The sequence below is a fragment of the Prionailurus bengalensis genome, chromosome B4, assembly GCF_016509475.1.
Source record: "Prionailurus bengalensis isolate Pbe53 chromosome B4, Fcat_Pben_1.1_paternal_pri, whole genome shotgun sequence".
Lineage (NCBI taxonomy): Eukaryota > Metazoa > Chordata > Mammalia > Carnivora > Felidae > Prionailurus > Prionailurus bengalensis.
In genome coordinates, this window is record NC_057358.1 from 107711542 (window position 1) to 107735798 (window position 24257).

General features: G+C 32.5%; 1 protein-coding gene across 1 annotated transcript in view; it reads left to right on the forward strand.

Annotated features, from left to right (window-relative positions):
• Window positions 1–24257, forward strand: part of LRRIQ1 (leucine rich repeats and IQ motif containing 1) — a 207360-nt gene that overhangs the window by 103242 nt on the left and 79861 nt on the right. The window contains exons 18-23 of the mRNA XM_043561707.1: window positions 4599–4688; window positions 5351–5472; window positions 5986–6081; window positions 6326–6408; window positions 9193–9219; window positions 14394–14495. Of these exons, the coding sequence (XP_043417642.1) occupies window positions 4599–4688; window positions 5351–5472; window positions 5986–6081; window positions 6326–6408; window positions 9193–9219; window positions 14394–14495 (520 nt within the window). The remainder of the gene's footprint in view (window positions 1–4598; window positions 4689–5350; window positions 5473–5985; window positions 6082–6325; window positions 6409–9192; window positions 9220–14393; window positions 14496–24257) is intronic.

Genomic DNA, 24257 nt, shown 5'->3' on the forward strand with positions numbered 1-24257 from the left:
AATCTTGGCCATTTCCTCCTAACATTTTGAAAGTCTTTTTCAACATTCTAAGTACTGCCAAATATACTTGACATTAATAAACTTGAACTCATATAAATCAGTAGTATTGGTAATATTTTTTGGTTGTTATTATATAATTACTAAGAGCATCTTTAGCATTTTATATTAAACCTTCTCTTCATGCTTCTAGAAATTTCTGAGATAGTAGTTAAAGAATTGTTCTGGCATCTTATAAAAGTTTGTGACATTGAATTAAAAACCAAGAAAAATGATTTTCAAAGTTTTCTTCACTTTTATGTATCAATTTAAAGACTACATTTTCCCCAGACTTTAGATAGCTTTTTTAAGAAAGAGACTTCCATCTACATCTATGTGAAATGGCAAAGAAATCACTCTGCTTTGTGAGTCCCTGTCCTGCTGTAGAAAGGAAACAGCTGGAGTCCCAGAGAATGTAAAAAGGAGGTGGTTGGCAGGTGTTTAAAAGAAAAAAAAAAGTTGTTTGATTGTATATTAAAAAAAAAAAGCAAAAACAGTGTATAAATCAAGCTTCTCACCTGGCAATACTGCTCCTTTTCCACAGTCAGTCCTTTAGTGGCACATTACCTTTAAAAATTTCCCCCCAATTTTTTTTATTGTAGTAAAATACACATAACATAAAATTTATCATCTTAATTTTTAAGTGGTATTCAGTGGTATTAAATACATTCATAAAGTTGTGTTACCATCAATCCATATCCAGAACTCTTTTCATTCTGCAAAACTGAAGCTACATAGCTATTAAACAATAACTCCTTAATCCCCCTTAGTATCCTAAAGCTGTAACATTCTAGTTTTAATTTATGCCATCTTAACTTCAAAAGCATCCAAAAACTTTCTCCTTTACAGTTCCAACTCCACCACTTTTGGTTGTTGATATCACAAAATTGCCTCTGTATAAACCTAAACTAATAACTCCTTTAAATGAATTACTATCTTAAATTATGTGGGGAACTAAATGTGGAATTACAAGCCAAAGTAACAATAATACTAGCTTTTAAATTAATAGTTCTAAAATATATTAGTCTCAAGTCATATAGAAAACAAAAAGTAGAGTTACAAACCGTTGTTACAATAATATTAGCTTTTATACTTTCCCATGTATTTCTCTTTACTGAGATCTTTGTTTTTTCATATGGCTTCGAACTGCTGTCTAGTCTTTTCATTTCAACCTGCAGGACTCCCTTAGGCATTTCTTTCAGGGCAGATCTAATGATAACGAACTCTCTCAACCTGTGTTCATCTGGGACTATCTGAATTTCTTCCCTGAATTTGAAGGACAGTTGACAATATAGGATTCTTGGTTAACAGTTTTGTTGTTGTTGTTTTCTTTCACCATTTTGAATATCTCAACCCATTGCCTTCAGGACTTTAAACTTTCTGATAAGAAATCTGCTGGATGTCTTAGTGAGGATTCCTTATATGTGACAGGTTGCTTCTCATTGGCTCCTTTCAAGATTCTCTGTATCTTTTGCTTTTGAAAGTTTGATTATGTGTCTTGGTTTGGGTCTCTGAGTTCCTTGTACTTCAAGTTCATTAAGTTTCTTGGATGTTTATATTCAGGTCAGTCACTGAATTTGGGAAATTTTTAGCCATTGTGTCTTCAAACATGCTCTCTACCTCTTTCTTTTTTTCTGTTCCATCCGTGACTCCCATGGTACATGCGTTGGTACATTTGATAGTGTCTCACAAGTCCCTTAGGTTCTGTTCACTTTTCTTCAATCTTTTATTTTTTCTTCTATTCCTCAGACTTGATAATTTCCATTGTCCTGTCTTCACATTCACTGATTCCTTTATCTACCTACTCAGAAATAGATCTCTCTAATGAATCCCACTAGTGAATATTTTATTTTGGCTATTGTGCTTTTCAGCTCTAGCATTTCTTCTTGGTGTCTTTTTAGATTTTCTATCTCTTTATTGATATTTCCATTCTGTTTATATACCATTTTCTCTCCTTTTACTTCTTTGAGTATCTTTAAAACAATTATTTGTAAAGTCTTTGCCTAGTAGATCTGCGATGAGGTCTTTTTTTAGGGGTAGTTTTGGTTGATTTATTTATTTTTCCTTTGAATGGGCCATAAACTTTTCTGTTGCTTTGTAAGGCTTGTGATTTTATTTAGAGTTGGACATTGAATCTAATAATTATGGTAATTCTAGAAATTAGATTCTCTTCCCCAAGGTTTGCTGGGGTTTTGTTTTTGCTTTTATTGTTTTTGTTTTTGTATTGATTATTATAGGCTATCTCTGTGCTGAGGGTCACCCTGGTCTTTAAGGTCTTCTCAGGTCTTTTCTGAGCCTGTGCCTTTCCCTGGACATGTATGTTGACTTTCTAATTTCCTACATATATACAGATGCTTTTGAATGTTCTAGCCTTAAGAAATAAAAAGCATATCTTAGTCTTTAATGGCTCCCAAAAGATGAAATAAAGAAAAATGAAGGGGTTGGGGAGAATAGCAGTCCATGAAATCCCCTGGAGATCACTTAGCTGGTAGGGCAGGGGCTTGCAACAATAGAAGTGCAGCAAAGGATACCCACTTCTTTGCACCTCTGTGATCAGAAGTAATAATCAATGATCAGTGCATAGACACCAATACTTGGAGGTTACTGTCCTGATTGTCCACCCTGGCTCTACAAGCTGTGTGCAGGCTACTCCTGGAACACATGAACAGCTGCCTGCCTCAGAGCCCAGGAGTAGAGAATAGCTGCTACTGTGCTAAAAGCTGATATTGAATAAAATTAACCACAATTTGCCATCCAAGTCTTCCCCTGGAAGTTATAAGCCTTCAATAGATGCCAGAATTCCAAAATAATTACATCAGATGGATTCTGCCAGTGCAGTCATTTTCTAAGTTGGGAAACAGGTTCCCAGTTCTTCTTACTCCGCCATCTTCCCAGAATCTTCTGGGACTGCCTTTTATCATATCATCTCCACATTTTCACATTTTCTCTTCACTTTAGTAGTTTTCACCAGATTAAGAATTCGAATTTGATGCTAGCTGATATGCCATAGGCCTTGGTCTTTCCTGGATGGAACTGGATTTTTCTTTATTTGTCATACACAAGGAAGAATTAAAAAATCTGAGCTCTAGGGGAGCCTGGGTGGCTCAGTCAGTTAAGTGTCCAACTTCAGCTCAGGTAATGATCTCACAGTTCGTGAGTTTGAGCCCTGAGTTGGGCTCTGTACTGACAGCTCAGAGCCTGGAACCTGTTTCAGATTCTGTGTCTCCCTCTCGCTCTCTGCCCCGTCCCTGCTCACACTCTGTCTCTCTGTCTCTCTGTCTCTCTCTCTCATAAGTAATGAAATAAACATTAAAAAAAATTTTTTTTAAAAATCTGAACCCTGAATCCTGTTTGCATCGTAAATAGCACTTTATAAACAAGATACATATTCTTAAACCATATGTAACTGATATATAACTGTGATATATGTGTTAAAATGTTTGCCTGGAAAAAATTGGACAATGTACCTGTCAAACAACTGAGTAGAGGTTTCCTATTTATTCAAATACCATGAATTTAAATAGTTATTCTAAGTTCTATAAGTAAAAATATGTCATTGCACTGCTAGCCTATAGTCAGGGTTTCTTAGTTTTTCCTTCTCAGTGGTCTTTCAAGAGATGGTCAAGAAACACTGAAATTGTATAAATGGAAAATTGCATTTAGTTCTCCTCAGAATATAATCATTCTAGTTTTTAAATCCAAAATGTTTGAATATTTTACAACCTTTTAAAAAACAAGTTCATGAGCATCTGATTTTTTTTCATAAAAATTCCCGAAACATTATAGAACCACAGAAGTTTATTCTAAACCATATTAGATACTGCAAGCAAAAAAAATTTGGATAATTATATCCTAATTATATAACACTAGCATAATTAGTATACCATTGTGAAAATATAAAATAAATTTGATAATTACATAAATGGAATAAAGATAAGATAAAAAGTGAAGGGACTTAAATAGAATCGTTTTAAAATTTAAATTTATATATTTTTTATCATCCACACACTTGAATTAGAGACTATAATGTTAAGATCCATGATTTTTATGTTGCCACAAAATTCATTTTCCATCTATTCAGAAAATTTGTGAAATTTTTGAAAAAATTAAGGAAAATCTATCCTATAGACAGTGTACATGGAAAAAATGATAGTAATATTAAAATAACCATAAATTTTCAATACTGAGGTTTGGTTGAAAATATTAAAGTTTGCATTAAAAAGAGATGAAAGATTCTGTCCCCCAGTCACATCTAGAGTTGGCTCAGAGTGATAATTATCAAACAGTTAAATACACGGAACAGTCTGCACCTCTTTATTTTCTGTAACACTTGAGCAGTCAGATTCTCACTTTATCACACTTGGGGATGAAAACTCTTCTATTTTTTACAATGTTTGCTTTAAATAGATGCATAACATCTCACAATAGCAAGTAGCACATTTTCCTATAAATAAAAATCCTGCTACGCTCTCTTAATATTTGTAGTATAAAAGACAATTTCAAAGATTCTTTGTAAAAGTTATGCAAACTGAACTATGTACATTAATGTTTACTATTTACAGGCTGCCTTAGAGAAAGAATGGCTAGCTTTAGATTCCGCCCGCTTCCCTTCACAAACACTGCTTCTCCCGAACCAGCTGCACTGGCCAAAGGTAACATGTCATGGAAATCTCTTAATGCTCCATCTTTGTTCGTTTCTTAAGGTTATGCCGTGCTGCAGTGATTAATAATGCAATTTATTGACTTGAAAAACACAATTACTTTTAGAAGCCTCTGACTTCCTCCTCATCCCCAGATGTAATTTTTCATGTAGCTTTTCTTTCGTTTGCTTCTAATTTTTTTCTTTATTTTGGATTTCTTTCAACACTTTATTTCACAGTAGCAAAAAAAAAAATGATATACTTCAGCTGCATATTTGGCAGCAGACTAAAATCACTAGTTGACAGCACTTTAAAAATACAAAAAATATGCATTAAGAGGGCAACAGCTGAAGATTCTCAGTCAGAGGTCAATGGACTGCAATATCTGTTATTTATTTGATAATCTTTGAAGTTTTTGTTTTTTGATATTTTTTAAGATCTTTGCTATTAATCACTCTGTATATGCAAACTGTACCAAAAAAACATATCCCTTACCACTACAATAAAGGACATTTACATGTGTATTACATAAATTTAATTTTATTATAATTTTCAGTTTTTGTATGTGTTTCCCTTGGGAGGCTACTGAATAATATGCATGTAAAGTAATATGATATAAGTGCTAGAATTTTTCCATTTATTTTATACTTAATATACATTATTTTTCTGATAAGTTCTGTGGAACCTTAAAATATGATGATACTTCACTGAATTTACCAAGCCATCCAGCTCAAGCGTGGCTATGTAATGAGAAAGAAAATTTGTTTTCATCAGAACACTCACAGTTTAATAGCAGGTAAGCTAAATTACTCTTTTAGAGGATCAACCCATAACGAGAATACTATACTTATTACAAAAGTGGTAAAATGATGAAAATTAAGTACAAATTTATCTGCTTAGAAGATGGGAAAACAGTGTTAAGTGTAATGATTTTACAGAGTTTTCAGTAAAAAAAAAAAGTGTGAGGTAGCTTCATTAAAACAACTACAAAAGTGTCAGTGAAATAATGTCATTAACTGTTGTAAACAACTGAACTTTAAAATACTATGATATAGGTAGAGATAAGGATTAGAATAAAAATTCCAGGGCTGCATTTCTTTCGACAAAAGGATTGAAATATGCTTCAAGTAATTGAAATGTAAACATTTTAAATTAATGTCAGACTTTTATTACTTTTCAAGATAAAGTTTTTCTGTAACTTAAATAGATTTTATTTCCGAGTTTGAAACAACATAAATAGCTTGTAGTTTTTTAAAACGTGCTGATATTCTTGTGTTGATTCAGTTAGTGTAGTTTTTTCTATCGCCAGACCAGAACACAGAACTTTGTCCTGGACACCTGAATCAAAGATCAGCAGAAAGAGTTCGCTAAAATCTGAAAAAGAAGCAAAAATTTCGAAAGAATGGTATGTGGTATATTTTAAACTAAAATATTAAGAAATAGAGACTTTAAAATTTTTAGGATAGACATTTTTCAAGACTTTAAGAATTATTAGTTTTTAAGAAACTATACATCTGTTAAATTATAGGTTCTTAAATGGAATCTAATTTGTTTTAGTATGATATAATTCAGATATGTGTGTTTGTATATCTATGTATATATAAATATGGTCTGAATATTTGTTTTTCCTTTATGCAATCTATTAATAGGGGCTTTAAGGACATTGCTACTGCTCAGCAAATGTTGAAGAGAGCACAGAAGATGAAATCAAAGAAATTAAGGAAAAAATTAGGTGGGTTGTGAATGCTCTTTGAATAATAATGTGTGTCTGATATTGAAGATAAATTATCTTAAAATATTCTTTACCAAATCGTATTTAATAACATTTAATAAGAACCAAAATGAAGTGTGCAGTTATGAATACGTCTAAGGTAATAATTCTGAAAACTCAACCAAGGAAACTGAGAGAAAATTATGTTATTACGTTAAATGATTTGCTATACACTTAAGTGCTATTTTCACTTTCCCTCTGTTTCTTATCTACTTTCTCATTGATTATTCTATCCATTGTGCACTGAGAATTATGCTGTAATTTGTTTCTAAGTTGGTTCATTTTGACAAATGTTGATTCTAGAGTGTCTGCTTCATGTGGTTATTCCTTTGTTTTTAAATTGCTTGATTATTCAATAAGCTATTTCTATAAGTTTGTTTGTTCCATGAACATTAGCTCTGAAGGCTTCACAACTTGGCATTTTGGAAAAGAAGTACAGTGTATATCTTCACAGTTATGTAGAACTTGGGAAATGTTCAGTGGCACCCTTTTTTTCTATCCCACTTGATTCTTCAAATCATTCTTTGGATAATTTTGATCATTTTAGTATCATTACCTAATATGTGGAATAGTTTATAGGTGTCAGAGCAAGAAACAGCACATTATTATGACTTCAGAATTAAAACTACTTAAAATTATTAGCATATTGTATGTAACTTTGCATTTACTTATAATTTTATAAATATGGACTCATAGACTTGATATAAGTAATGTGACCTTTTTTTAAAAAAACTGGTTTTGAGTTTTTCTCATTCATTAGCTTCTTTTGTAGATTTTAAGAATTTTTGAGATTTTAATGGCAGTGAAATGTTTTTGTAAAAGTACCATCAGTCCTGAGAAAAGCAAAGAATCTATATTTATCTTGTAGTTCTAGCTTATTTAAGTATACAAAGAAGCATTTAGAAGATTAATTTTTATCTTTATTAATTTTCCTATTTATTATTTAAAAATTATTTATTATTTCCTATTTATTATTTAGGTAATACTTAATGATGACTCCTTCTATTTATTATTTTAATCATTAATTCCCTGGTAGAATTCTAAGAAAAATATATATTTATATATTTATATATATATATATATATATATATATATATTTTTTTTTTTTTTTTTTTTTTTTTTTTTAATAATAAGGGGTGCCTGGGTAGCTCAGTCAGTTAAGTGGCCAACTTCTGCTCAGGTCATGGTCTCATGGTTTGTGAGTCGGAGCCCTGCATCGGACCCTGTGCTGACAGCTCAGAACCTGGAGCCTACTTCAGATTCTGTATCTCCCTCTCTCTCTCCCCCTCTCTCACTCACACTCTCTCGCTTTCTCCTCTGTCTGTCTCAAAAATAAAGGTAAACATTAAACAATAATAATAATAATAATAGCCAAGATACTCTTAGTTTCCAAGGAATAGCTGATATTTCTTGGCACAGTACTTTATTGATAGATTTCTGAAGATTTATTTTTATATTCCAAAATGTCAACTTTCCTTTTTTTGGTGTTTGTTATATTAGTGACATCGTTTATCTTTTTGAGATAGCTGTAGTACTTTTTGTTGTGTGCTAACAGTTTGTAAAGTTTGAAAGATTGAAATTTTAAACATTTTTAAAGAAAATGTAGTGGTGCCTGAGTGACTCAGTTGGTTAATTAAGCATCTGACTTCAGCTCAGGTCATGATCTCTGGGTTCCTGAGTTTGAGCCCCACGTCAGGCTCTGTGCTGACAGCTCTGTGCTGACTTGCTTTGTGCCTCCCACAGTCTTGTTTTATAAACTCCTATTAAGTTCATCAGGACTCAGTGAACACAATACTATAAGGTGGTTCCCAAAGATTAGTAACTCCAAACTCTTAACAATAGTGAGCTTTTGTTTCAGTCCTAGGGAAATGGAATCCAGTATAGTAAGTCAGGGTAGTTTGACAAACTTTTTTATTGCTTTGATCTATATATTTTTTTCATCTTCAGTAGTACCAACAAACATTCTTTAAATAGCCGTTTTGAGAATAATAAAAGTTTCTGAAATTCCTGGGGGAAGTTCAGATATTAGAAGTGGCATAAGTACTATTTCAGCCAATGTTCAACAAATAATTATTACTTATGTTCAAGGTCTATTTTTAAAAGATATTCACAATGTTTGTAATAGTTTCTGATAGTGAAGCTAAGAAAAAATCTATCTTAGTTGAATCTGTCTCTGGAAATGTATAGATCTTTCTTGCTCATTGTTATAACTAAGTGATTTTTGTTGTTAAAATCATTTTTAATAAATCAGCATAGTAAATAATATGTTTTAGCAAAAGGTTTAATAAGGAATATATGCTCATACAGAAAACCATTGTGTTAAAGGACAAAAATTAGACGTAATAATTATCAGGCAAAATCAAACATTTTTTATCTGTCACAAGGTGGCATGATAGAGTAACAAATGTAAAAGGACAACCAAACATACAAATTAACAACCTAATTTTAAATTCAACATTTTGCCAGTGGCCATTAAGCATGATCTGTTAGGTAAAGGTCTAAAATGGCAATTGTATAATTTTTATGGATATCATTACTCTAATTGCATGATTGAAAACCAAATTGCATTCTTACTACTGAGTTTGTACCCTTGTTAAGCTTTTGTTGTGCTTTTGTTTAATCAAAATATTATTAGATTAATGAAATACAAGTAATTTTTTTCTTTTAAATTTGAATTCCATAATGTACAACTTAATGATGACATTTAAATTCTCCTCATTCTTTTTCTCTACTGCCTCGTCACAGCAGATACTCAGAATAGAAATACTCAAGGTAAGATTAAGGATGAAATAATGAACAAGAAAATCAGTGGGATCTTCTCCAATTATAATACTTTAGTCTTCTACTAGATTAATAATGTAGCACTTATGTCATTTTGTATCTGTGAATGAATCGTATAAGATTGTACCTCTGGTTTTCTTCTTACAGAAAAAGAACTTTCTAGCACATTTCCAGTTTACAATTCAATATGTAAAATCCTACTACTTATTTAAATCTGCCTAAAATAATGGCCATAATGTTAAACTTTTACTAAGAAGTTAAAATGATGCTTTAGATACTTCAATTATATTAAACACTTAAAAATTAATAGTAAATTTTCAAGTATACATGGATATATATGTATGTATATATATATGTATATATATGTATATATATGTGTATATATATATATATATATATATATATATATATATATATTATATTACATGGATAACATGCCAACTTGAAAATCATAAGCCACCAGAGGGCAACATTGTCCATAAAACTACGGGAGACTATCCATCTTTGTGGGGGTAGGGAGGGTGGTAGGTGAAACATCAGAGGATAGAAACTTTTAATGAAGTGGAATCAATTATGTCCTCCAACCTAACAAAGCTGTAATCCTCAAGGAGTGGGGTATAAATGCACAGGTTATGGAAGCTTTAATTCAAATTTCTACCATGAAAAAACCTTAGCACAAGTTGCTCAGTAGCATAATACTTCCCGTTTATATCTTATACATGTATTTATTAGCCAAGGGATATGAGTCCACAATATTTGTTTGAAGATGAGAGTGAAAATAGGGCAAAAGGCTGGGGGTCAATTATTCAAAGAAAGTTGCAGATAGGGAAGGAATACCACTGAGTTTGCTGATTAATAAAGAAGCAAGGGGCCAAGGAAACATACAGTGTAGGCAACCATCAGGGGAGAGTCAGTATTAATGACTTCTACTGGGATAAAAGAGGTCATCTGCTTTAAACAGAAAAAGCCAGAAGAGGAGGGGGAGAGGGAAGGGGAATTGATTGGAAGTCAGAGGATGAAATCTAAAATTGTGAGGAGTTATATTTACTTAGTTTGAGTTTGGGATCTGATTATTGTTATTCCTAGTAAGTTATTGCTGTTTTTCTCATGATGGACATAAGCATGAACCAGTAATGACTGGTCTTATCTTTATGGAGTTTTTATTTGTTTGTCTTTTTGTATTTACTGTTGCCTCATGCACAGAAGTAATTTTAGAATTTGGTGATCTGTGTTGGAATTTAGCGAATACGCAGGGAAGGTTAGGGTGTATAACACCGTGGAAAGCATGATGTGCAAGATGTGAGTTGCTGCTTTACTGAAAACATAAGAGTCAATAACCTAAAAGTAATGAGCTTGACTGGTAGCAAGATTGAGAGGAACAGGGTCAGGGAAGAGAGTAAGTGCTTTGTTTTGATGTGGAACACTTCTCAGAGAGGATAAGTTCTGAGTATAGGGATTTGGGTGGAGAGCCCTTAAAAAGTTTAAAGGCTAAGAACATAAGGACAAAAACACAATGTGGTCTTTCAATATTTATCATATTTATGCATATCACATTTTAAATTTCATTGAGTAAAGAAAGAGTAGGATGAAGCAAAAGAAGTTAATTTAGTTCTAAAGGTAGGGCTACACTAGGGATAAGAATCATCTTGCAGCAGTTTGTAACACCTAGCACAGTGTCAAGTAAGCACTCAATAAATACTTGTTCATTTTATTTCAGTGATGAAAATAGCTTGAGACTGTGTTGGTAACAGGTATTTGTAGTCAAGAATTAAGCCAGGTAGAAAATAAGTTAGACTAACTTTTTAATGTGACTCGAGCAGTCATGGGCTACCACAAAGAGATCAGGTTGCAAAATGATAACGTAAAGAATGAATGTGAAGGATCAAAAGGGACTAGAATAGATAGAACTGTGACAAAATTAAGTTTATTGATAATTTGTTTTGTTTACTTCAGTGATTTCTAAAAATAATTTATAAGAATTTTGGTCATGTGGTGCCTGGATTAAGCGTCGGACTCTTGATTTTGGCTCAGGTCCTGATCTCACAGTTTGTGGGATCATGCCTGGCATCAGGCTCTGTGCTGAGCATGCTTGGGATTCCCTCTCTCTTTCTCTGTCCCTCTCCTGCTCGTGCGCTCTCTCTCTCTCTCTCTCTCAAAATAAATAAAATAAAAACATTTTTTGATCAAACATTAACTTTGTTGCGCTAGCAAAACAGTAATAAAATCCATTTGAATAGTAAGATCCTTGAGGTGAAGACACTCCTTGTTCCCCACCTAATATCATACCTGGCATATGGTAGATATTCAATTAACAACTATTAACTGAATCAGCAGTAAATGAGATAAAAGTCACTAAATACCTTTGACTGTGTGTATGTGTATGACTGGGTATGTATATTATAGTCATTTAAATATATGTTTCTATTTGGGAAGGCAAATTTAAATTAGTAAGTAAATGATGAAATAGTCATCAGACTTAAAACATATTTTACAGTACAGCTGTACTTTGCACATACAAAAACTGGGTAATAACCAGGTTTTTATGTATGAAGTTAACAAGAATAAGATCAACCAGTGAGCTAAGATTAGGACTGTAGAAACTGAAAAGAGATTATATAGGAGATGAAATAATTTTAAAGTTGTTCTAATGCCTAAAGTTATGTTACTTAAATGAGATAATGAAGTGTTGAGTACGGAACCACATACATAATAGAAACTCAACGTACTTATAGGTTTCTTTAAATATTTTATAAAGATATATTTAAAATCTATTTCCCAGACATTGGGCAAGCCATACTGGGAGACAAAAGATTTTTAAAACAGCAACATAGACTTGCCATTGATGACCTCAGAGGGTAGATTTAAATGTACAAAATTGATTTTATGATGCAAGAAAAAGGTTTCACAAGCTGAACTCTTTACAATAAGTTTGTACCCTAGCTTATTTTTTGAGGATATTTTTTGAGGATAAGAGTAGTGTCTTATTTCACAGTGGTATTTCCAGGGGCTATCAAAATCAAGTGATTCCCCCCCCCCCCATCTAGAATACTGTTTCTTGCTTCTTTATTATCCCTTTGAAATTTGAATTAATGTAAGTTTTAAATAAACTAAAGGTTGCAATCAAAATGTTTTAAAATGAAAGGATATTGAAAATATAGCACTGTTTATGCGCCCTTGTAGAGTAAAAATTTTTTTTTGAGTAAATTGAGCTAGACAACTTTTCTAGATATTTTTGTATGTATTCTTTAATCTTGATAATAATATGAGGAAAGTGCTATTTTTTCTCTGTTTTACATATTAAGAAATCAAGTCATGGAGAGATTATTTGCCCAAAGGAGTACCAAAGAATTTATAAAAGATCTACAGCTATTATTCTGTGTGCTATATAAATAAAATGGGTAAAATGAAGCTAATTATGGACCATCAATTAATATCATCTTATTCTATGGAGGATTTAAGATCTTTTCTGAGAATAGAATTGCCAAGTTGGAAATATTATTCTTATTTATGTTGTGGTTATATGTTTACTAGCCAGCATTTGTTGAGCACTGACACTTTGCAGACTTGAGTCTTAATGCTTTACATACATTATTTCCTTAGTTCTCGCAGTAGTATTTCAAAGTTACTATTATTTCTCTTGGGTAGAGAAGTGAAGGAGAGAGGGCAATTTTCCCAGAGTCATACAACTAGTAAAAATTAGGTCTCGGGTCTAATCCAGTTCTGTCGAATTGTAATGTCTTGCTCAGGACACGCATATATGAACATGAGAACATGTTCTCATGAACAGGAGAACATGTAGAAAGATCAGTAGGTTGTAAAGTATCATACAGAACATAAGCCCATGGTAATCTGTCTTCCCTGACTTACTAATGCTCCTTTTGACATGTCAGCATGGTTTTTCATAAATGACTTAGACAATATATATGTTTTATTAAATAGACACCACTTTTTAAAAATATGTTATTCTTATTGCTAATTTATGTTGAATTCATATAGACACACCCAACTCTTACAATACCTTAGGTCACATATAATTATGAGACATGCCCAAATATTGACTAATTCCCTAATCTTGAGAAATATGATCTCTGTGAACCATGGAAATCATGCTTATTAGTAAGGGTAATTATTGCTAAAATATTGCTCTGTTTTTTCTAATAATATTCTAAAAATATGCTATCTTAGCATTTAATTGAAGTATGTAGTTTGAGCTTTACAATATTTAAAATCATATTTTTCTATTTGGCATATTCAATGTTACTACATTAGATATTAATTAAAGATTTTAAGTTATCCTTTTGCAAGATGATGTAAGATATTAAGAAATGTATGCTGCCCTTAAATGTGGTTTTATGTTAACCTACTTGAAATGCATAAATTTCCATTCTTTATTCTACTCCATTACTTACACCACTATTTTCTTTTCTCACAGTTCTTCAATAAGCAAAAAGTACAACTGCACCAAATCTCCAATTTACATTCCATAGAATCATTCATTACCAGTAAATTATAGAGCCCTATATTTACAATCATCCCATTTATTTTGTAAAATTAATAGATTTAGAGTTCTCTTGGCTATAAAATGTATATAGAATTTCCATAAATTCTTTGTTATGTAAATATAATACATTAGGACAAAAGCAAAACTGTTATTTTATCCATAAAATTAATGAAATGATCTTTGTCTCTCCTATCAATTGTCTTGCTTACATCTCCTTTCTCCCAGCTCCTCATATGTAGAGGAGAGAATAGTAGGGTATATGGCCTTTCCTGTAATAATAGCTTTCACCTATTATGAATTTATAGAAATTTTACTTTATTCCAGCAGAAATCAGGAATTTAAGAAAGGAGCTAAAATAAACAGTAAAACAATTCCCAAAACAAAAAGATGATGCCATTACTAGAAAGTGTTTATGTGATTTTTTCACATTATTAGCATTTCTGTGCTCTGTATTAATTATTGGCTATGTACTTAATCAGAAAACCAAGAATATGTGAATGGTTAGTTACTGTTTCATATTATGAAACTTTGACATAATTACCAATATCACAGTGATTTATAGAGTGGGTATTATTTGTTAATACTATCATAAAAAAATATAGCCACTTCAGAGATAGAATGAGCCAGAGCTGAACTTTTGTCTTATCTTGCTCTTTTTGTCTAGATCCCACTGTCTGCCTAGAATTATTCAAAAACAATGAAAATAAAGTTTCTGTTACAAAATCACCAAAGAAGGCACAGCCCAGAAGAGATGATCACTTTGAAGGTATGGTTTAATCATAGATACATAGGTAAAAAAGGTAAAGACGGAGTATGGGATTGTTGAATCACCGTATCATACACTGGAACTAATATAGTACGTTAAGGAACTAGAATTGAAAGAAAAAGTTAAAAAAATAAATCAATAAAAGAATTTGTAGAAAAAAGATAAAGATGGAAAATTGTATCTCAAATAAAAAATTTTAGGGGTGCCTGGGTGGTTCAGTTGATATAACATCCGATTCTTGATTTTGGCTCAGGTCATGATTTCATGGTTTGTAGGATCAAGCCCCACTGCACTGATAGCAAGGAGCCTGCGTCGGATTCTCTTTTTCTCCCTCTCTCTCTGCCCTGATAGTGCGGAACCTGATGCAGGGCTCAAACTCACGAACAGTGATATTATGACCTGACCCGAAACCAAGAGTCAGATGCTTAACCAACTGAGCCTCCCAGGCTCCCCAATAAAATAAAAGTTTAATTCTCAATAGTCCTAAAGTACATATATGAAATATTATATATAATTAAATAAAAGTCAAAATATGTCTCTTGGAGCTAAAATACTAATTTAGTGCATCGATTCATTAGCATAGTAGTTTAGTATTTGTATCAGTGCTTACATAAATTTAAATTTCTTATATTTTTATGTGAAATCTTATAAAGCTATTTCATCAGTGTTACTAATTTTATTCAAATTTTACACTGACTGATATTAGCCAATATCAGTGGAAGTGAACCCATGTGGAAATGATATTCTAATATATTTACTTTACTGCCACTATACACAAATTGCACTAAATGTTATAAATTAAACTATGGAATTTTAAATATTTTATTATATTTGAAGCTTGCCCAACTGACTTTTGGGGTAAAGGATTTATACATCTAAATGGCAGATTATATTTCTGATTTCAGCATTTGGAAGAATTATGGACTTAGATTATTGAACAGAAATATTTAAATATGTCAGAGAAGCCAACATGACTTACAATAAGTTTGCCATTGCTTTCTCTTTAATATTACAATATTCATAATTTTATCTATACTTTTGGATTATAATTTCTAATAGGAAAAATACATTTGAATGGAAGTGAACCACTTAGAATTTTTAATACTCTGTCTTCTATACATTTTAAATAAGTCTTAAAATTTATGCATTATTGGAGCACCTGGGTGGCTCAGTCGGTTGCGTCCATTTTTAGCTCAGGTCATGATCTTGTGGTTTGCGAGTTCAAGCCTCACGTCAGGCTCTGTGCTGACAGCTCGGAACCTAGAGCCAGCTTCAAATTCTGTGTCTCCCTCTTTCTCTGCTCCTCCCCCACTTGTGCTGCCTGACTCCCTCTCTCAAAAGTAATTATTAAAAAAATTATGTATTATTATAGCATATTGAAAATAGATATTTTGATTTACAGAAGAAAAATTTGATAAACCCCAAATGTATACTTTTCTTTAGATGCCTATTAAGTATGTAGCAGTGGAAGACATGGGGTCTAGAATTTTCTTTAGTAGTAAATATATACATAAGAAGATAGATAAAATAAGTATAGCAAATTATTGAATTTTTTTGGATCAGTAGATGATGGTATATGTAGGCTTGCTCTACCATTCAATTGTTTTTTAATATTAGAAATTTTCCTTAGAAAAACATTTTTAAAAATTCGTGACCATTGAAGGTGTCAAAAACCAATATTTCAAAAAATACTTATCAATTAGTATTTTAACAAAATTAAAATATGTTTTCAATATAAAATAGGGCTTGGGTTTTAATTAGTTAATTTCCTTATTACAGTCTTAATTTCACCATTTCACTGTGAAAGAAAGAGGTGAAATTCTGCTAAAATCAATAACAATACCACAGCTATTACCTATTAAATAGAAGCATTGTTACTTTAGAAAGGCAATGCCTAGTGAGAAAGATAATTGGGGCATTTTTGCCCTTTAAATTAGCATACATCTCACAATCAAAAGAGAGAAATCTATCCCAGCCTGTTCTATAGGTCGCATTATCTTGTTCTGTGAAGTGTGAAGGTATGCTACCATCTAGAATAGTGTGTGTAAATATACCATATATATATATATATGGTATATTTATAGATTTGTGTATTAATATAAAATATGCTAGGAATAGTTCAAATACTGACAGAAATAAAGTGGACCATAGAACATAGAACATTTCTACCTATGCTTCATGATACGAAGTTATATGTTTTTGTTTACTTTCATCCACATGAAATGCATTTAATTTACTTTTTTTTTTTCTTTTTGCAACCTCAAATATATTTGTCATTTCATTAATTTCACTGAATGGTCATTATGTATTATGTGGGTACCAGATAATCTAGTGACTGACAGTTACTTTCAGCGTTGGTGTTCTTTTTTTGTTTTTTTGTTTTTGAAGGAATAGGCTTGGCAAAGACAGCTGTACATGGAAGAACCTTTTTTACCTAGTATGTTTATTTCTACCTTCTTTTAAGAGGGAAAGAGTGAGGCAAAGGTAATTTGATCATTGCTGGCCAGGTTGAATCCCAAGGTGACTTTACCTGTCTCTCTGGCATCACATGCTTCCTGGACTCACATTATTTCCTAACTTGCCATAAGGGCCAGTCGGTTTCCCCCTGAGTAGCCTGACTCACCCCAGCTTCCCAGTAGAGGGCACATTTTAAAATCAGGCCTTTTGAGATACAATTTCTATAATATAAAATGCACCAGATTTAAGAGTACAATTCAATGAATTTCAATATATTCACAATAACACAACTATCATCACAATCTCATTTTAGAGCATTGGAAGGACTTTTCCCTTAAAAATTTCAAATGAAATTAATAGTTTGGCATCTTACCCCCCCAAAAGTGAGGGAGATCAGAATTAAATCTCAGTGTAGGTTTAGATTGAATGTTCTATCTGAAACATTCTCTCAGCACAATGGCATCGCAGCACTGTCTTATAATTTCCTTGGTTTTGTTGAGATTAGATGATAGTATTATTTGATGATTTCTCCCTATAATTCCCATTTATAATAACACTGTGTGATTTTTTTAATGTTAAGTTTAAAAAATATTTTCTTCTCCACTTTGCAATATTATATGTGGGGTATTTCCATGATTTCTCTTATAAATTATACTAAAATTATTTAGCTATTATTGCTGCTTTTTTCTGAATGTCACTAATCGGACAGAGAGGGTGGTACATATCCTCTATTAGGCAAAAAAATACACTTAAATTTGAGGAATATTTGATGAAATATCAAATAATATTAAGTGATATAAGGTAAAGAACTATTCCCTTTTAATAGATCATGTTTTACAAAGTATCTTTCTATTTTGCAATAACATGAAATATTGACAATTTTTGTCTAGCTGCCAGATTTACAACTGTAACCTTTTGAAGGCTGAGGAACTTTTGACCACACCTGTCCCAGGGTAACCTCATACATGTGCAGTATGTTAGGTATCAATCAGTTATTTCTGTGAGACAAAGCTAAGAGTCTGAGGACTTTACAGATTCAACATTGGTTTACTTGATTGACTTGTTTATTTATTTATAATTTATTTAATGTTGGATTACTGTTTTCCTTTACCCTAGGTCACCCATAATCCCTACTTAGGCTTTAATATCTGATCTTGCCTTAGACTTTGAAACACTTTCTTGATTATTACCTCAGAGATCTCCTACCAAGTTTCCTTTTTTATGGTAAAATGCTCAGTGTAACATCCTGACATCACTCTTCTATAGCTATCACTGGTATAAAAAGAAGCCTAGCTTAATAAAGATAAGTCTAGGTTCCAGAGTTAGTCTGACACTAACGGCCTGAATGGAACTGAATCTTGATTCCACCATTTATTGACTGTGTGGCCTTGAGGGCATTATTTAACTTCCCTGTTTAGAATTATTTTTCACATGTAAAATTGGATACTAATAGTACCTAGTTGTTGGGGATTACATGAGATCCTCCTTGTAAAATGCTTGAAATACGCAGTATAAATATATAGTTAAGTCCTCAAAACTTGCAACCATTTGCAATAGTCATTTTAAAAGTACAGCTTTATTCTTTTTTCCTCTTGCTTGCAATTGGTAGTATTTCTTGTATTTCTTGCTAGGTAGGTACTGTGCCAAGAGTTTTACTTAAATTCTCTTATTCAATCTTCAAAAACTCTGAAGAATGTATTATAACTGGCAACATTTTACAGATGAGGGAACTGGTTTTGAGAGTTTGATAGGTGATTTGCCCAAGATCATACAGAGAGTAAGTGACTGAACAGAAATGGAGATAATTTCTTTATGAAAACAATGCTAGCAAAAATCAAACAAAATGCAGACACTGAAGAGCAAAGGTTCTTGGATAATGCTGAAATGTATATACAACCTTAGAATAAAAATATTTAAGAAAAAGAATAAACACTAATGATTAAGTTAGGCAAAACTCTGGGAAACTAATAGCAATTTTGTTCTTTCTCATAGCTTGCATTAATATAAATTAAGAAACAGTTTAGTACCAACATGGTGATAAATGTCTAATTTGTGCCATGTAATTAACTCCTACCTCATCTAATATTATTATTAATATTATCATGATTATCTAACATTATTAAGGACCGTATCTGTTAGAAGTGACCATATTTTTAATCACCTATTTTAATTTTCAGGTAGATGAGAACATCTCCACACAGCCCAAAAGTAAACACTCTCCTTTTGCTTCATTTTTTCTTATTATTATTTATTCACAAATTAAGTGACATTCTTGCCCTAATCTGCTCAAATTTTAAAATTTGCTACTTCTAAACCAATGCCAAATTCAGTCTTTTGGCTTTAGCCAAGGAAGGAAGCTAGACAAGCCAGGAAAACAATTGGATCTGGCCCAACAACCTTCTCAGAGAGGCAAGTTTTGTCTTCGTTCCTCTATTCCCTGGGACATTTTACTTGATTTTAATGTCAGGTTTTCTTAATTCCCAGTCTGGTGCTGTCATCACTAGCATGCTTTCTATTTCTCCTCTTATAAAACTGAAGATTTACACACACCATATGTCCTTTTACATCATAGATGTTCAAATATTTTTGTACTAAATTTTTGAGCATTGAAGACATTAAAAGACCTTCAACTTCTATAATTTTTACTTCAGAGCATTTCTAGCCAAACCATCTTCCTTTGTGGTATTTTTTATTGTATGATTACAAGCATTTTCTCTTCTAGCTTTCTTCCTTTTAATACCAGCTTAAGGCACAGAGTCACATTATGTAGATTGTTTTAAAGTACGTCTTGTATTTCTGTAGTTGTATAGAGTACTTGCTATTAATGACAATGTGATTAGGTATAAGAGCTGGGAGAATAATTGCAAGCAACCAAAGAATACCTGATGTCATGCTGTAAAGAAGAGATGTTTGCAATCTTATTTCTACTGAGCAAGGCTCAATATTAGTCAAAATAAACAAGGATCTGAATATTCATAAAATGTGCTCTGTCCATCAGTATCTCAGTTCGCAGCAATGACTCTACTTCAAATTACTATTTTCTTACTAAATGTTAAGCTACATGTATCTCCTTGGTATTCACAGCCTTTAGGATAACACCTAATGCATAATGGATGCTTCATAAACTTTTTTAGTGAAGAAAAACACAAAGGACCATACCCTTAAATAACTTCAAATGTAGATGGAGCTACATGATGCTTCTATAACATCTTTGAATATGCTGTTTCCTTTGATGAACTGGACTCACTGTCCTATGCGTTGAAGGAAATCTCTTCACTTGGCTAATTCTTGTCACCTCAGGCATTAATCCCTTAAGAAAAAATTTTTCAATTCTAGCTTACAACACCACTTACTGTGTTCCCACAATAACCAGAATAAACTTTTATCTACCATATGATATAATTAATATAATATAATATAATATAATATAATATAATATAATATATAATTATGATATGATATGATATGATATGATAAGATAATAGTCTCTTTACTCTTGCTTGTTGCTCACTGCTTGTACAGGCATTGTTCTATGTGCTTTACCTATAACATAATGAAATCCTTACCACAGCATTTTGAAATAGGAAACAAAACTTCATTCATATTAGAAAAGTAAAAATTTGCCTGTTCCTACAAAGAATTAAAAATCAACTAGCAAAATCTTGTCTAACTTTTGTATGAATGTTTTTATTTTTCAACCTGACTAATAGAAAAGGATCTGGGGAAAGAGTCAATAGAAATTGGAAAGTAAGTGGGAAGCTCAACTTTAAAGAATATTGAAGGTCAGGTGCTGTATTTTAACCTCCTTTGTAGAATTTAATATGATGCGTTTTATATAACTTATGTATTTAAAATCTTCCCATGATCTCTCATTGCTCTTAGAACAAAAGCTATCGTTCATATCAAGGCCCACCTGACTGTAAATGTCAGAACCCTTTTCAGTTCCTCAAGTATGATAAGAAATTTTTTACTTTGAGGCTTTTATACTTCATTGTTCTGCCTGGAAACTCTGCCCTCCACACTTCGCACAATGACCCTCTCATTGTTTAGTTTGTGTCTCCAGTCCCATGAGAAGGCTTTCTCTTACAACACTACCTTAGTAAATTTTTCCTCTCTACCTAGTAACTCTCTCACCCAACACCCGCTCCATTCATTACATTTATCTGCTATTGTCCTATTTAATCTAAATTGTTAAAATTTAACTTAAATGTTGTATTTCCACTAATAGAATGTAAGTTCTACCAAGGGAGAACCGTGTCAGGAAGATCTTATTTAGCTATATCCTCAGCACTTAGAATAGAGCCAGATATATAGTTGGCACTCAATAATATTTGAATAAGAAAGAAAAATATGTGTAAGCGACATAATTAAAACTCCCTAAATATATTTTAGACAGTATCATGGTATTTTTTAATATAAGGTTCAGAATCAATTTAACTTTCTACAGAAAAAAAAATCTGATTAGGAATTCAGTCCAGTAGAGCATGAAGCAAACTGTAAATTTAAAAAAAAAATTATCTGTGGAGGGGCACCTGGGTGGCTTAGTTGGTTAAGTGTCTGACTTCAGCTCAGGGCATGATCTCGATCTAGTGGTTCATGAGTTTGAGGGTTGCCTTGGGCTTTGTGCTGACGCCCAGAGCCTGGAACCTGCTTTGGATTCTGTGTCGCCTTCTCTCTCTGCCCCTCCCCCTCTCATGCTTTGTCTCTCTCTGTCTCAAAAATGAATAAACATTTAAAAAAATTAAAAAAAAATATCTGTGGATAAGGGGGATTCAGGAAATGGTAATCCCAAGTTTGAAAAAAGCTGATTAAACTCTTCCTTAACCACATTAGTATAAAGAGTTTGTATTTTCTACTTTCCCCCAAATTCAGCCAAAATAGAATATTTATTATATATTTTATAGTGTGTATATATACCTTATGTATAGATGATTTACATATACATATATACTTTATATGTATTTTTTGTGTGTATATGTATATATGGTGTGTATATGATTTAAAAATGGGAAAGGATTTCAGAGCTCTTAAGGTTTTTTAAATAAACCATGTTATGTAGACTATGAGATGTTAGTTTATTTTCCATTAAAAAATACAAGAGGACTTCTACTTCTGGTAAGAGAAGACTATGTAATTCAAACCAACCCTCCTGCAGAGAACAACTTTAAAAGCTGGAAAAGTTATTTTTAAGAATGTAATTGAAGTCATTAGAGAACTAACAAGTAAACAAAGAATTATGAGTCAAGAAGAAAATACAAAGATGTGAGAAGCTAAGCAAAGCATTTGATAATGTCACCAGTCTAGGTGCATTGCAAATAGACTTTCTAGTAGCCTTTTGCCAGAAACAAACATAAAACATCTCCAGAAATAGATAACATTCCAAACTTCAAATTATCTCTACATTTTTTCCTATGCAGTGTTTGGCGCGCGCGCGCGCACACACACACACACACACACACACACACACACACACAGGCATAGAAAGAGATGAGACAACATTGAACACCAGGAGAAACAATGGATACACATAGAGCCAACAAGATTTTAGATAATGGAGATTTTTAAAGAAATATACATAATAACTTTAGGGATATAGAAGAAATTGAGGATTTCAACAGATACTGAACTTATAAAAATATCCAAAAGAAAAGTATAACTTAAAAAACTGAAATTAAGAACTCAATGGATGGATTTAACTACAGGTTAATCAAAACTGAGGAGAGATGGGAAAATAGGTCTGAAAGAAATATCTAGGGGCACCTGGGTGGCTCAGTCATTTGAGTGTCCGACTTCAGCTCAGGTCATGATCTCACGGCTTGTGGGTTCAATCCCCGCATCAGGCTCTGTGCTGACTGACAGCTCAGAGCCTGAAGCCTGCTTCAGATTCTGTGTCTCCCTCTCTCTCTCAGCCCCTACCCATCTTGTGCTCTCTTGCTGTCTCTCTCTGTCTCAAAAATAATAAACATTTTAAAAAAAATCTAAATTGAAGCATGAAATGAAAGAGAATCAAAAATACAGGTAAGAGATCAGACATGCAAGATTCAGCAAAAATGTCTCACACCCATGTAATTACAGTCCAAGAAGTGGTGAGAGAGAGTGTCATAAAAGTAATGTTTGAAAAGTTAATGGTTGAGAATTTACTAAAAGTGAGGAAAACTTCAAGTTGTAGATTTAAGAAACTCCATGAACCATAAAACATAAAACATATACATTCAAAGAAAACTACACTGCAGCATATCATAGTAAAATTGCTAAAAAAGAGAGAGAAAACAAAAAAAAAGAAAAAAGATAACTTTTTTTAAAGACACAGAGAAAAAAAAAGTTTGTTATCTTCAAAGGACCAGTAATGATAAATAATGAAGCTGGCTTCTGAATAGAAATGAGGAAATCCAGAAGACAATTGTTATATATCATGCCACCCCCAAATTCACAGGTTGAAAGACCTAACCCTCTCATTATATTTGGAGATAAAGCTTTTAAGGAGATAATTAAGGTTAAATGAGGTCGGGTGAGTGGGTCTCTAATCTAAGAGGACTGGTATACTTATCCAAAAAGAAAGAGACATCAGGAGTATATGCTCACAGAGAAAAGACCATGTGAGGACACAGTGAGAAGGTGGCCATCTATAAGCCAAGGAAAGAGGCGTCTGAGGAACTAAACTTTTAGCACTTCCATCTTAGACCTCTAGCCTCCAGAACTATAAGAAAATAAATTTCTGTTCTTAAAACATCCAGTCTGTGGTATTTTGTTATGGCAGCCCAAGCTGACTAATGCACAATGTAATGATATCTTCAAAGTACTAAAAGAAAATAAGTTCCAGTGTGAAAGTCTATACCCAGCAAAACTTTCATCTTCAAAAATGAAAAACAAGGCACTCATGCCATCCAGCCCCCCATCTGCTGCTTCTCTGTACAGTCACGAGGAATAAGGAGGAGAACACCTGGATTCCTGAGCTAATCTTCACAAAGAAAATGGGGAAAGATAGTGGGTTCTGAGATAAGAAGTCCATGGCAACCTTTTTTTTTCTCCTTATCTTTGTTGTCCCTTGCTCCTTGAAAACAAAATCTCTCTGCCCATCTGTATTAGATGCCCACCTATTGCTATATAGGAAAATTTCTGTCCTTTGAGATAGCCAATAATCCTGTCAAGGTTTCAGAGAATTATTACAATACCTTAGAAAGTTCATCATAGAGAGCATTAGTCTTCTATCTGAAGAAGGCTACATAAGATAACAAAGTAACAACTGTTTTGCACTGAGAAGTCAGGTTTGAATCTCATGTAGATACTCACTAGCTGTGGACTTAT